At 39.3% G+C, this 15,486-nt stretch overlaps 1 protein-coding gene across 1 annotated transcript in view; it reads left to right on the forward strand.

The window, feature by feature from the left end:
- SPHKAP (SPHK1 interactor, AKAP domain containing) overlaps positions 1-15,486 on the forward strand; it is a 122,590-nt gene that overhangs the window by 77,107 nt on the left and 29,997 nt on the right. The window contains exons 5-6 of the mRNA XM_053662340.1: positions 11,162-11,221; positions 12,776-12,910. Coding sequence (XP_053518315.1) covers positions 11,162-11,221; positions 12,776-12,910 — 195 coding nt within the window. The remainder of the gene's footprint in view (positions 1-11,161; positions 11,222-12,775; positions 12,911-15,486) is intronic.

Below are 15,486 nucleotides of genomic sequence, written 5' to 3' on the forward strand. Positions count from 1 at the left end.
GCTTATGGTTTTTGTTATAGCTGCCCACACTAAAACATATGATTATGCCAACCTTCTCTGGGGGTCTTTCTCTCTTTCTCTTCACTGGTTTTCCATTGCATTCAGGATTCTTTAAAATGCCTTCCAAAGTAACACAAAACCCCATCCTTCTGGTCTCACATCCACCATCCCTCTGCTAACTCCCTATATGCCAACAACTATTTCTTTCAATTTCTTAATTGTGCTATCCTCTCTCTTATTAAAAAACCTTGGAAATGTTACCAGATCCCTACCCGGAAACCTCCCCTACCTACCTGCCTTCCAACTCTGCCTCTATCCACCCCCTACATCACCTCGAAACTTTTCAGGTCTTGATTCCAAGTTCACTTTCTCAGGAAGCCTTTCTTCTCCTTTATCAGTTCAATGCCCTTTGTCACACAATCTCCAAAGGCCCTGGATTCTCCCTTGCAGTTGTGATTTCTCTCATAGTTATGACTCTCACAGGCAGTCAAATATTTCCTCAAGGAATGAATGAAACCACTCACAAGTTTTGAACTTCAAATATGCACATAGGACTAGAGAACAGTGTGGGAGGACATAGTTTAAAAAATATGGCCTTGTTTGGGTTTCGCTTTGCATTAGAAAGTTTTATTGCTATAATATCAATAATATAGTGTAAGTTCAAGAAGATCATGTCCACGTATTTTAAGTTTATAACAATGTATAAAAACAAAAAGGTTTATTTAATATTCACTCATTAAAGCATGATTTCTAGCATATTTTTCAATAGTTTACTCTTGAGAAATTTTAGAATATTTGTAGAGAACATGAGATTTTCTGCACTTATAGGATACATCATTTTAAAGAAAGAGGTGGAACATAAAGTCAGTTTCTGTTTTCAGTTATGTCTCTCTTCACTACGCAGTGGTGTTTGAGAGCACGTGCTTACAATTGTCAGACGCAGATATTTGATGAGACGTCTTTAACCCACCAAATAAGTCAGGTGTGCCTGGCTGAGCTGTGGTGATTCTTGTTTTATAATTTTTCTAACCATGGGGACCATCTAAGCTACTCTCAGAAATTCTTTTCGAATTTCGGTGTCTGAACCAGTACATGCAGACATCCCAAGGAAAGGAAGCTTTTTCAGTGCAGAGCACAGGGAACATGAAGGTGATCCTGTCCACTCACACTTCAAAGCTGTCTGACAATTGGCTTAAAAGCACATTTGCCAATGCTTCAGAAGCAAACTTTTATCCATGCCTTTACTTTCTGGGGAAATATGATTTCTTCTGGCTCATGCTCTAATGCAATACTTCCTGAGGAGCCGAGATTTTATTTTTTGCCTGCTTACTTTATCTTCTTGTTCATATTCCAAGTGAAAAAGGCACATTTTAAGACACTCTCAAGTTAGAAAGAATGAGAATTGCTAGCGCAATGCCTAGGGAAAGCTGGTCCTGCCAGATCATGTGCAAATGTATTGTAACCAAGCTCCATATCAAATTGGGCTGAAAGTGAGAGTCCAAAATAACACGGGCTTGGGCCAAAATGGGACATTTCATGTGGACAGTTCAAGATCTCTGTCTTTGCCTGTGACCTGGTCACTCTTCACTTATTTAGCAGCCACTTTGGGGACACTTGCTGTGCTGTGCTCACTGGTAGATACTGGGTGAGCACTGAGACACAGCAGCCCTGCTCTTCATGAGTCTACCTTCTCGCTGGGAAAAAAAGACAGCAAATAATGAAACAGAGGTTATGCAGCCCACAATCACTGCGGTGAGGGGTAAGTGCCTAGTGCTCTAAGGACAACAGCAGGGTGGTGGGGGATCCCTTTGAGGAGTTAGCACTTCAGAGGAGGTCTGGAAGACGAGAAGAAATCAGTGCACTCCCATTTTCAACCCTCATTCTGTTCTTCAAGACTGAACGGGGAGATCGGGTGTGCAACAGATAAAAACTCATGGTGTGGGCAGTGTCAGAACTCTCATCAAACCTGTACTCTCTGTCTCTCACACCTCAGGTCTCTGGGCTGTTGACAACACAGGCAGCAATGTGCTCTAAGGAACTGCAGTAGCAATTTGAAATCCTGAGATCTCTAAAGAATTGTGCTTAAGCCCTTAAATACTATTTTGGCATTTGCAGGAGACAGAGGTTTGCCATGAAGCACGGAGAGAGCTATAGACTTCAGCTGGCAGACCAGCTTCCCCCCCGCCCGGAACCCCAATGCCATCAGCTGTCATCAGTATGCTCCCAGCACTTGGGGAGGAGAGGTGTCTCAGCTCCTCTCAGTCTCTGAACTGAACTCTCAGTTGAGGTTCCACTGTCACCACTATGAACCCTCCCTACACTCACAGCAAAAGCAAGTGAGGTGGCAGAACCTCCAAGTTGCCATCGGAAGCAGCAGTATGTTCTTGAATTCTCCTCCACTCGCTGCTTTGTTCCTCAGAGCTTCCTCTCCAGGTGGAGGAGAATCGGTGCCATACAAATGAACCATCTTCACAGGAAAAAAAACCCAGGAGCTGATATATGGCATCATTAGTAATCTGACATTTCACGGTCATACTATCATTTTGCTTTGTTTTCCATTAGTTTTAATATGCTAATTTTCATTACTCTGCTATTCATAACCTCCCTCTCACCTTCTCCGTCTCCTTCCCACCTTTGACTCGGTCACTCTAAGAAATAAATGTGCTTATACTTTCTTTGTCTTAAATCTTCTTCTAGCCTTCTCTTTATTCCATAGTCTTGTCAAATCACCTTAACTTTTCACCCCACCTAGAACAGAAAAATGCAGGGTGATAAGACTTAATATGCTAATTGCCACATCTAACTGATTTACTATTGTAAGTCAGTAACCTAGCTCAAGGAACAGAAGAGCTGGCCTGTAAATATTCTTTGAATGAATAAATGGAATGAGTAGCTGAATGAATGAATGAACAAATGAACTAACTAGGGGATTTGGTATCATTGCTTTTTGATTCTCTTATCTAGGTTTCCATTTCCTTCCAGACAAGAGAGTCGAATCAGATAATTTTTAAGTACACTTTCTACTCTAAAATTCTATGATTCTATACTACAATAAAAAGACTAAAAACATATTCTTTACACATATTTGTACTTGCATTTCAGAAAGTTATTTCTTGATTGTTTTCTTATTTATTTACTCCTGGTGAAGTTTAAATTTATTTGACAAGAGCTATTTGAAGCCTGAGAATATCGTTTATGGTTTCTTATGCTTTCCTTTCGAGTGGGATATGAGCTTGCAACAAACATGGTATGATGATGAGCTTTGAACACGACAAAGAAATAAACGTCATGGCCTGAGTTGGCCCTTCCCAGACAGTGCTGTCCGTCCTTGCTCAGAAAGGGGTGTCTTTTTGAGGCTTTCCAAAAGCTACAAATAGGCAATTCACATATCCTTCTACTGAAAGCTGGAATTTTAAGTCTCAACCAAGAAACTACAGTGATAGTTTTTAATTTGTTCTGTAAGTGATGAGACCAGATTAATGGATGCATTAATGATGAAAGTCAGAAACATCAAAGTATGAAACTTGAAGCAAAAGAAAACAAAAAAACCGAGCTCACTGCCCTCTTGCTACCCTTGTCTTTTGGAGTGGTCAGGGAATATAGCTAGTGTTTGCAGAGCTGAGTCACCTGTCTTGAACACTTGTTTCCACAATCAGAGCTTAAGTACAGAGGTGTAGAGGTCATTCATCTGAAAAGCAACTTACTTCTAAGCACTTGACAGTCTGTTAGAACATTTTAAACTCGTGAGTCTCTAAGGGACTCAGGAAATCAAGCTATAGGAACAGTAATTCTATTGCCTGCCTTGGAGCTAAGGCCTTCATAGGTAGACCTAGAGCAGGCCGGGTCAAGTGGTTTTTACAGACCCAATGCAATGGAGCTGACAACCACTTTCTGGTGCTTTTCATCAACATACATAGACCTTCTGGACAGTTTGGTTCAAAAGAAGGCACAGTAGCTTTTCCCAATTAGTATAACTGAATGCAGATCCAGATACAGCCACAACAAAACCCAAACTCATGAGACCGGTGCTGGTTGAAGTTCTTATGAAGAAGGAGAGGGAAAGCAGAACCAAGAAATCAAGGGGAAGGGGCTGAAATGTTCTCTATGTGCAGATGAGCACAGTCCATTCTGATAAGGACCTGAAAACTGGGCAAGCGATGATCTCCTGTGCATCATCCTGGTTTGCATCACTTTGGTCTCACATCATCCCAGTTTTATGTGACACCCAGTTCGGATGTCAGCAAATCTCTGAGAGCTGGAACACCTGAAGGTGGGAGTCTTTGTGTTTTGAAGTTAGTTTGTAGGATTCTTATACAAACTTGCCATTTATCTACAAGCCGCATATTAGTCAGAGTCAGCATTTACAGAAGCAATGTCACAAGAAGGATGATGTGGGATACAATTCCCCACTATTACAATTCCCCACTGTTATATTAGCAGGTTTGAGCAAGGACAAAATTCTCTAAATAATCACTTTACTCCCCTGTGTAGCATCACCCAGGATGTGTAGTTAGTAGTTGCTATTGTTTGTGTTTTTCACACAGTTAACCTATACTAATGAGATTGCAGCATTGCTGAAATATTCAAGAGGCATAGTGTTTGCCCAGGTATATCTGAAGCATCCTGGAGAAATCAAGATTGGAGTTATCTCCAATTTCAGTTGTCAAAATATGAGAAATGCTAGTTAGATGTCTAGTTTAGATTAATTATTTACATTTTAAAATTAGACTCGGTATCATTTATTCCTAGTAATTTTGTGTTTAAATTGCTTTTCCTCTGCTCCAAAATAATTGTGCTACCCTAACTACAGACATGAGTTTCTACAGCTTTTTATATTTACTTTGTGCGATTACCACAATCATTTCAAAGCAAGAGTAATTGGATACAAATGCAGTACCAGTGTGTTCCAGAATGTCTGACAGCACCACGGCAGAACAACATTGATGTATAAATTGCCATTTCAGTTGTCATCACCCTGAAGTACTAATCGGAGAAAAATGTCACATTCTTTAAGAGATAATTTTGGTCCTCGGTCCTGAATCTCGCAAAAGTCATTTGGTTGGGAGAAGAAAGGAGATAATTTTGTCTTTAGAAGATGTGTAAGATCAGCATTTTAATACCATCAAATAAGAGACCCTATCATCATCCCATGGCCAGATGGCTGCATTGTTAGAAGCTGCAGAAAGCAGGAATTGGGTTTCTTCGAAGATAAAGCCTGAGGATGTGCTTGACCATAGTAAACATTTGAATGCCTAGATTCTAAAGGCAATTTGATATCAGGTTTTTTGTTAACATTTACAAGCAGGATCTCCATAAGAATGCTTTTCTTAATAGGTTTAAGCTGACTTTGGGAGACATGAAAAAATACCCAGGGGAGGAAGTCAAAAGTCCCACGTTCTGCGATAAGATGCCCACTATCACATCATTTCTTGCACAATAATTTGCCCTCAGTGGAAGCATAATGCAATGGCATTTCTCAAAGGCTGTGTTTGGTTATCTGAAGAGTCCAAAATGTTGACTCAAGTGAATATATGAAAAAATAAAACTGTCCACATGCAATATGGTTTGACTCTGACAATAACCATCACTTCTTTTCTGGTGGTTTCTATGAAAAAAGTCAAACTTGAAATTTTTATTTAACATAATAATTATTGCTTTTGTCTGATTTAATTTATATTGAAATCAAGCTGTTTATTAAATACAGCGAACTCACAAAAGTTGATATGAATTTCAATCTACTTAAAACTATTCTTTCCTATTTTCTTAGATTTTCATGTTATCTTCTTTCTCATAAAAGCCTTTAACCAATATATATAATATCACTATCTAATAAAATTTTATTATGAATTTTTAAGCATGACTACATAGTTTTCTATTTATGAAAGACATTAGAAGTAAAATAAATAACTGATGTTGTTTGAGTAAATAATCCATAATACGAAGCAGAGAAGACAACATATTGACAATGGGCAATTGTCAATTGCTTTTTTAAGCAATTTTATCATGTAAGCTTTTTTATCATGTATAAATAACTTTGAAGATTTAGATTATGTGCACCCACAAAATTAGCTCTGTTAGGGGGCAGGAAAGAGCAGTTTGTGTTCTCTCAGTGAAAATGTTGCCATCTGCTCCTGGTGGAGTGTGTCTGCCAATGGTTGAAACAAGGCCGTGTGTAACCCAACACAGAGTGTTCTTCATGTGAAGGGGAGGGAGATTCTGTTCCAAGAAACACATTGAAAGCTTTTGTGTGTATTTATTACCAATGATGGGTCTCAACTTTTTGCCTCTTTCTATGTTTTAGCAAATCCTTATTCATGGGACAAAAAAGCCAATCTATGTACTATTTCTCCCTTTTTCAATTACAGTTGACACTCAGTACTATATTAGCTCCAAGTTGTGCAGCACATTTACATAATTTACAAATTCATACCCCAAGTAATCTTATTACCCACCTAGCCCCACACATAGTTATTATAATATTATTAACTATGTTCACTACACTGCACTTTAGATCTCCATGACTATTTTGTAACTGCCAATCAATCTTAGTACTATAAACAGTACCAATAAGTGGAATAATATTAGTCCAGTTAATTCTCCTATAACTTCTCTACTTACTACCTCATAGCCTTACTAGAAGAAAACTATGTTTTCTGAGTACATTGGAATTCACTTCATAAATAAGGAAAATATTTGTCATGGGACAATAATTATTACCCCTATCACCTGAGACAGTACCTCTACATTATTCATATATACACATTTGTCACAAGCATTCATTGAGCACCTGAAAAAATGCTGGGCTATGCTGAGCACTAAAAATACAATGGTGAATAATGCCTGCCCTCATGAACTCAGTCTAGTGAAGGCTGAAGGAAAGTAGACTACATAAAAGGAAAAAGATAACTAAGTGAACACACACACTTTTGAAAAAGTCTTTCCATGGGTCATTTGGCGCATATGGGTTTGCACACATGGGCATTTTACAGAGAACTTCGTGGCACCGCTTCAGGTTGAGGCAGAGGCAACAAAGGGGGCTTGCATCTCATTCCCAGTGGCTACCATCTCAGACACACAGTCTCAGACCCACAGTCTCAGACCTACAGCTCCGGCCTCCTGGCCCACAGAATTCCCACCACACCCTGAGCATTCCCTTCAATACACAGCTCAGAGGACCATAAGGCAGAATGTCCCAAGCGTTAATATTTTAGTCACCTGTAACACTCACACTCACCCTCCAAAAACTTGTTTTCAAATTCTCACCACCAAAAGTTTCCTTACAACCCCCCAAACTAACACAGGGAGCAGCCTCACCTTTAGAGATGGAAATATCTAACGCTTTGGTCTTGCACTCTTATTGCACTGGGGATATATCATAGAACTATGAGTTCTTGTCTCATCCAACTCCTTGAAAAGTCTATGAATTATCCCCCAAGTCTTCACTGTGTAAAAAGAAAGTCACTTTGCTCACAACTCTGATCTCACTTCCAGAGTTCTCGAGGAAGCACCTCTTGCCTTGGACTTCACAGCCTCTGTCTTCTCCCTCTCCTCACCTTGTGCTGAACCAAGAGCCTCTTATCATGACTGAGCAGGTGCTGATTAGGGAGCAATCATCCATTTGTAGTTGGTGCCATTTTCCCTCTTCTGCTTTTGCATGTGTCCTGCCTGCCTTCCAAGCTCACCTCACATCCAGCCGCCTCTGCAATGACATTTGTGACTGAGCCTGTTCTCCCAACTTCCTCCTCCAGCACACATACCTGTCACTCCTGTAAAGCTTAATAATGTTTTCATAGTTTCAGCAATGTGTTCTGGCTGCAGACATACCCGAACTCACTGAGAGCAAGAACAATACCTCGTACTGTTTGTCTTCTCAGCACCAGCACCAAGATCATCCAACACAGAGACAGAGAGCATCTGGTCCCCTCGCCAAAGTCCCTACCCCACACCCACCACTCCCCAGCACTTCTAGGCAGAGGCTTGTCTTATGTTCCACTTGGAGTTCAGCACCAGTGGCTGTGTAAATCTCAAGTAAAGAACTCAAGGTCATAGTGAGTGAACACACACAGAGAGCAATTGCATTGCAAGAACCATTTCACCATCAAGTAGATTTACTATAAAATCATCAAAGCTTAAAATTCTTAGCTCCTCAGGTGCACAGGCCCTACTCTCAGTGCCCTAAGAATAGGTTCAGCAATGCGCTCACATGGTTATATGTTTTTGTAAAATTTTCAAAAGGAAGGTATTTTAACAAGTGTTTCTTTCCTTTCAGATTCCCACCACATCTTACCTCTTCTCACACTGAGTGAGGTCATTGGAGTGACCACAGACAAGTGTGTGGTCTCACTCAAGGGAAATGGAGTGGTGTTGTGTTTATGTAGGGTCTATCTAGGTGGCTTGAGGCCACTTTCAAGAATAGTTAAGTGACTGCTAGCCATCCACACGTCGGATGGGCTTCCAGAAATACTCCTACTGTGGACAGTGGCAACTCAACCAGGCATTAAGACATAAAAGTGTCAGCTCAGAGATTGTTTTGCAATAGGAACATGTCCTACTGTCCCCAATACCAAAATTATAGACACAGAAGAGAGAAAACAAGGAACCTATGCCAGAAGCTAGTCTGTGGAGAATTCTTCCTGTCACCAGATATGTGAAATGATAAATTCAAGATTGGGTTCTCTCCTGGAAGGAATTTATTTGAAAATGCAGCATTGAAAATAATAACTACATCATGTGCTTTTTTTAATGGGAATCAAATAAAAAAAAGTCTACCCAAATTCTTACATTTGTGTAGGAGAAACCTGTAACAGTATTAGAAGTAATGAGTATGCCCATAACAACTTATACATCAAAGAAATTTTATAGCAGTTTCCCACTAAATTTGACATCAACCTGTCTAATTTTGACATCAAAATGTCTAAGATATCATCAGTAAAAGTTTGGGAAGCTGAAAAAATTTCAGTCACAATATTATAAAACTGAATTATCTTTTTATTCCCTCTAGAGAAAATGATGCTACAAAGAGACAAAGATTATAGAGTCAAGATGTAATGGGAGAGTATTGTGGAGGTGTATTGGCAGTTGCTTTGTTAAAAATTATTATTTTTCTGGGAGTAACATGCTTATGGTATTTTTCAGCCATTTCATAGTTGAAATATTTTGTGATTCCTTTTCTCCCTCTAAATAAATGAATATTCACACCTAAGTTAGAATTTTCGATTTTGTTTTTTCTCTTAAAGAGGGTCTCCCAAAATTGTACATCAGACCCTAAAAACCTGGATCATCCCCAAAGAAAGACATATGTGCCAAATATAAGCAAGTGGTTGGTTTATATCTTGCTTTATTTCGGTCTTGGCACAGCTGAGTGTGAAGGGTTTCCTCCAAGTATAGGCAGAGTTCATATCACAGCCCAAAAGGAGTGAAAAGTAAGTTCATCTTCAGAGAACTAAAGACAGTATCAGAAGACAGGAAAGTCAGGGTTACAGATGCCTCTCTTGGCCTCTGCTTTGCCCTCTCCTGCAAAGATACAAGATAATAAGAATCCCAGTGAAGGTAGCGCACCTTTCTTCAAGGAGAATGGAAAATCGTCCAATCAACTCAGTAGCTGCCATCGCGGCTGTGTATCATGAAAAGTCCTGGAGGACTAATAGATATTGAACCATTTTCCAAAAGCAAAGTTACTGCTATTATACAATAATATTGAAACTGCTCTAGATCATGAACCCCTTCCAAGTACCCCTACTACCATGTTCCCATTTGTACTCTTGGCAAAGTAACTCTTGCCCACTCCCTCCCTATTTGCCCATCTTAATAACCCAAAGGAAGGGGATCTGTGAATGAGAGTGTTGGTGACGTTCCATGCCCTGCCTTCCCTAAATTGCTATCTAGTTATTCTCAACCAGCAAATAACTCATGCGGAGATGCTGTAAAGTTATTGTGAGCCCAGGAAACTTGAGGAAGTCTCCCATTACTGGGGAGAGTAAAATAATAGTGACCTTTACATTTCAGCAATGTATGACTAATTTAGTTTTTAAGGACTTTCCCCAAATCTTTTGATTATGTTTTTTTACCTCAAAAGGAAAAATATAGAATCTAGGAAACCATGACCATGAACAACGACTAAAATCATCAAGTCCCATATGCCTGCAGGCATCTACAGTACAAACACCTGATTAAATAGCCACATAATTAATATTGTCAGTTTTTCATGGCCAAACCCACTTGCTACGAATGAATGCCTTTGGTTGATTTTTAGTAAAATATTACAGAGCCTCGCTTCCATGATCACATTTAATACAAACCTTCCAGGACCTTGCTAACATTCCCTTTCTGCAGGCCTGTCCAAGTCCCATCAAGTGTCTCTTCTCCCCGATCCTCTGCAGAGTGTGGAACTTTCTACCTCCAAGTGCCACTCATGCTACCTGACCTCCCAGGGATGCCTTCCTGGTCCCTACCCACCACGATCTACAACTCTCAGGAGTGTATCTCACCTTTTTAAAACTTTCCTTTAAGTTTTCTTCTCCCCATCTCTGTTGTAGTAGATTTATATCTATGTGATGTGTTTGAGATTTAAGACATTGTTGTTCTAAATTACTATTCAATACCTATTGTTTTTATGCTCTCATATATTCAGACATTTATTTAATATGGCTAAAAAGAGATGAACTATGCAGCAATATTAAATAAATGGAAATTAACTTAAAACCATGAAACGAAGAGAAATCCACTTTGTAAACTTTCCATTAAAAGTGAGAGGGGAGAGGGAGCAGGAACTGAGAAGAGGAACGGGAAATGGGGACACATGTTTATTGCAATTATGAACCAAAATTTAGAGTATTACAAGGCTTTTGTACTATTTCATGAGATTCCATAGCCCTTCATAAACCTGAAGATTTTGCTGTTACTTTGACTCTGATACAAAGAGAAAGCTTCATTTGCTGGGCCATGAAAGGAAGGGGGCATGTGGTAAGATCAGTGGATATTGTGATTAGGGTATAGAGGTCTGCATAGAAGCCCACAGGGAAAACGGCTGTCTATGTTCAACCAACCTTTCCAAAGGTTTAAGACTCTCAAATCATTTGTCCCCAGCTGATTCCTGCTTTCTTCAGAAGGAACTGCCTTGCAGGGTTTTCACTTACCTGCCCCTCTTTGCCCTTTCTCCTAGGTCTGCTTTGTGAACCTGGATGTGAACAAGGATGAGTGCAGCACGGAGCACCTGCAGCAGGTAACGCTGGGGACTTGGGCTGTCTGAGAGCTCCTTACAAGGGCACGTGGCACTGACCAGAGAACCAACATTACTTCATCACTAAATAATGCTCATTTTGTAGGAGGCTCATTCATTGGGTGGTCTTATCACAGCCCATTTCCATGACCTCTTTCCTATACCTTCCCATGTAGTTTGCCAACCTCATATTTATGAAATTTGCTTTCCCATGAGAGGGCTACCCTCTGAGCAGGCAATTTGTCTTGCCCACCAGTCCCTTCAAGTGGCTTTTTCTGCTCCTCCCTTCTCCACCCTCAAGTGCTCTGTCTGAGATGACTTTTCTAAGGTTTTTACAAAACTTGTTTGATACCAGCCAGCCATTTCTTCTGGCTCTCAGGGTTGCTGCTTCCTACTGCTTTTTCGTCATCAAATGTTTTATCACTAACCTTGCTTCCGCAGCCTTACACTTATCTGGCACTCAAATGTTTTGCTCTCTGCAGTAGGTGAATATTGTAAGATTCCCCAAGGTTGTGAGGGTCTGAATATAAATCCTTGACAACACACAGGAGCTTGAAGGCTCACCTGGTCCTTTGAACTAGAGCCTGTGGACACAATAGGAAGAATAATTGGTGTGATATGATTAGCATTTTATGCCGAGAGCTGAAGATGGTTTGATCTCACTCTCTGGTATAATGCTTTTATTGTTTAACCTCACACCACTTGCGGCTTGATTATCACAGAACAGTAGGCCTGCAATTATTCACTTGCTCTTGTAATGTCTTCCTTGAAAATGCTTCATCGGAAGCTTTCCACCAAGCTCCAAGTATCTGTGTAGCACTGGAAGGATTTTCAAACTAGGTTGTACATATGATTGTATTTGATAGAATTATGGCGCAGAGTTCATCCCAGAGAGATGTCAGAGCAAGTTGGCATCCTAAGAACTGTGTTTGGAGATTTCTGAGTGATTTGAGACTAAGGGCAGGCACTCTGACCCTGACTTAGCTGCATACACTTATGTGAAGTACTAACCTTCTTCTCTGGGCCTCACATTACTTCAGTGTAAGAATAAAAATAATAATGGTACCTAACTGACACAGGGATGTTGTGGGGATTAAGTGTGGTAAATTGTGTAACATACAGGTATATAAAGACTTTAGCTTAGTGCCTAGTACCTAGAGCAAGGTCAATGCTAGTAATTATTTTATTACTAATATTATTATTGACTTTATTAGAATAGATGATTATTAGTCAACAAGTCTCTTACTCTAGGAATTAAGACAAAAAAAATGTCCAAACTACTAAGTATACGTTGGCATGACAGTGATCGTTAAATGCTCACTTTTGGAAATTTAGTAGTAAATTTTTTTTATCTTTGTGTTTAAGGACTTTTATATTCTAATCTAAACCTGTATGCTTCAGTTTCACACAATCTCTTTTAAGTAATAATTTTAGTGGATTAAGTAATCTATAATATGAATAGTTATATAAATACATTATTTTTGCAGAAATAGTTTTGGGGTACTGTTTTGAAAGTCAAAAGAAATTATCTAAACTAATTAAGATTTTGCTCTACAGAAATTGGTCAGCGTTTCACCAGATCTCCCAAAACTCATCAGCTCCATGAATGTCCAAAAACCCAAAGAAAATGAAATTGTCCTCCTCAGTGGGTTAACATCTGGAAATCTCCAGGCAGATTTTAAAGTTTCACAGGTAAGATGGATCAGCTCTTGACAAGATGTTTATACACATTTATTCACTAGTAATAAGTTTTCTATGGTTGGCTCCTGGCAAATATCAGTATGAACCCCAAATTGATACCTAACATAAACTCTTCTAGCCTAAAAATAAAAAATCTTTGAATAGTTCATTTGCATTGCTCCCAAATATGCCACTCCTGACCTTTACTATTTTCTCAAGTTCATGGTGTTCAGTGACACTTCAACCAGAGCCGACATAGGAGGCATTCAGTGGTTAGCATGGTTTTCTACTACCTACCAAATAATAAAAAACAGAATTATCTTCTTTTTCAGGAACAATACCAAAATTCTAATTCATATTATGTGGTCCCTCAATGCCACAGTTTCTTCTTTCTGGATGTTACTTATATCCTACAATGCACCAAACAGCCAAGTAATACATGAAAGGTAGCAGCCCCCAGGGTGCAAAGGGCATGTCCTGGTCCCAAGGAGTGAAATTCCCAGAATGAAAGAATGTTACCAAAGATAAAGTAGGAATTAAATGCTATTATTCTCATTCAACACAAGAATGCCCATTGTTATTAGATAAATCATTTTATACTCTTTATTTGAAGAAAATAAAAATTTAACTTTAATCAATTTACAGAAAAAATGTAAAAGATTTCTAAAGGCACACTGCATAAAAATGATTAGTTTTCTCAAATAAGATATGTAGACAGTGATAGCTATAGATTAAGATAATAAACATTTGTGTTCCTTTAAATTATTTTTCCTTGGATTTTGGTTTTGCTGAAAATTTTTAAATACTTCACTCTTTAGTCTTCAAAAATATCAAAAAATTCAGAGGCCATCCCCTATTTCTTGCTCTACTCCTGATGCTTTGTAAACATGTACAAAGAGCCCATTTCAATTTGTTAATCAAGACTAGAAAAAAAATTCCTTTTAGCACCTGGCCTATTTCACTCAGCATAATGCTTTCCGGTTCCATCCATGTTGTTGCAAAAGGTAGTAGCTCCCCAGGATCAATCTAATAATATATTTCCTTGATGAGAAAATTAATCATCTGAAAAGAGAACATGGAAATGACTCTAAATATGCTCTCTTTATATTAGACAAAATCATGATGACCAAAAGTAGCTTACAACTTGAGTTTTAAGAGTATTTCTGGACCAGACCTATTAGTTCAACTTTCTAATTAAGCATGAGAGAAATTTGACTTAAGCAATTCTCTGTTTTTTTTTTTTAAGATTTTATTTATTTATCTTTAGAGGGGAAGGGAAGGAGAGAGGGAGAGAAACATCAATGTATGGTTGCCTTTCATGCATCCCCTGCTGGGAACTGGCCTGCAGGGAACCTGCCTGCAACCCTGGTATGTGCCCTGACTGGGAATCGAACCACGATTGTCTGGTTCGCAGGCCCGTGCTCAATCCACTGAGCTACACCAGCCAGGGCTCAGCAATTCTCTTAAGAAAGAGAATGCATTTTCCTATGTAACTAAAGAGAGCAGTAAGTTGATTAAATGCAGGGACTTGAACAATGTCATCAGACATGGATTTTCTCTTGTGGCCTCTCTCTTGCTTTCTCTCTGTTTATCCCATTATTGGACAAGTTCTTCCCACTAGGAGGCAGTATTCCTTTGGGTTTAAGTTGAGCAAGAAAACGTGAATGTCTTTTCCAGGTGGCTCCCAGCAAAAATCTCATTATGTCCTATTAGCTCCCATGTGTCATGTGCCTATTTCTGAACCATTCACTGTGGCCTAAGAAATGCCATATCGAATTGGCCAGGCTTGGGTCACATGATCACCTCTGGACTTGGAGGTAAATTAACTTCATGTGAATTGCTTGGACTGTGAGTATGCCGGAAAATGACAACCCACAGGATTTGAAAACCAAAAGGTCGAATGATGTTTGGTCACAAAAGCAGCATCAATGTTCATAAGGAAAAAAAAGGGTAAATTGCCCAGGACTCATTGAACATCATCCATCAAAAGCATATTTAAAATTCTGCATACTTTTTCTAAAAGCTGTCAAAATAGCCTGTGAACTACAACAGAAACACTTCAGACATCTTTTTTTCCCAAGGGTTCTCATCACTTCCTATGTATCACTTCACCCACAGAAAGGCTAACTGGTCCTTTCAAGGTCACACACATGTAAAGTGCAAGAGCCAGCATTGCAGGCCAGGTGTGTTGGACTTCAATTTCCGTATCCTTTCCAATTCTCCCCATGGCCTCCTGGTCTAGCCAACAAAGATGCAGCATCCACAGAAGACAGGCGCAGTTTGGAAAGGATGGTGTGTTGCACCTGGACCTCCTCAAACTCAGGCGTGCTTAGTAGAATTATATCTTTGCCTCATAGAAAGGACAGCCACAGGAGTAGATTTGTGGTATATGATAAGCATCTTGGAAAAATGTTTTTCTGTAGGAAATTAACTGATTTTACTTGTCTATGTCCCACTTAATATTTTACTTGACTGTTGGCTATTGTAATGATCATTTTTCTTAAGATTTTTTTAGAGTCTTTTCTTAAAACTCTACTGAGGACAATTTGAGGAAGAAGAGCTAACTGTTGTGCCCCCTCCTCATTGGG

Source organism: Artibeus jamaicensis, unplaced genomic scaffold (genome assembly GCF_021234435.1).
Source record: "Artibeus jamaicensis isolate MK-2021 breed Jamaican fruit bat unplaced genomic scaffold, CSHL_Jam_final contig_1015, whole genome shotgun sequence".
NCBI lineage: Eukaryota > Metazoa > Chordata > Mammalia > Chiroptera > Phyllostomidae > Artibeus > Artibeus jamaicensis.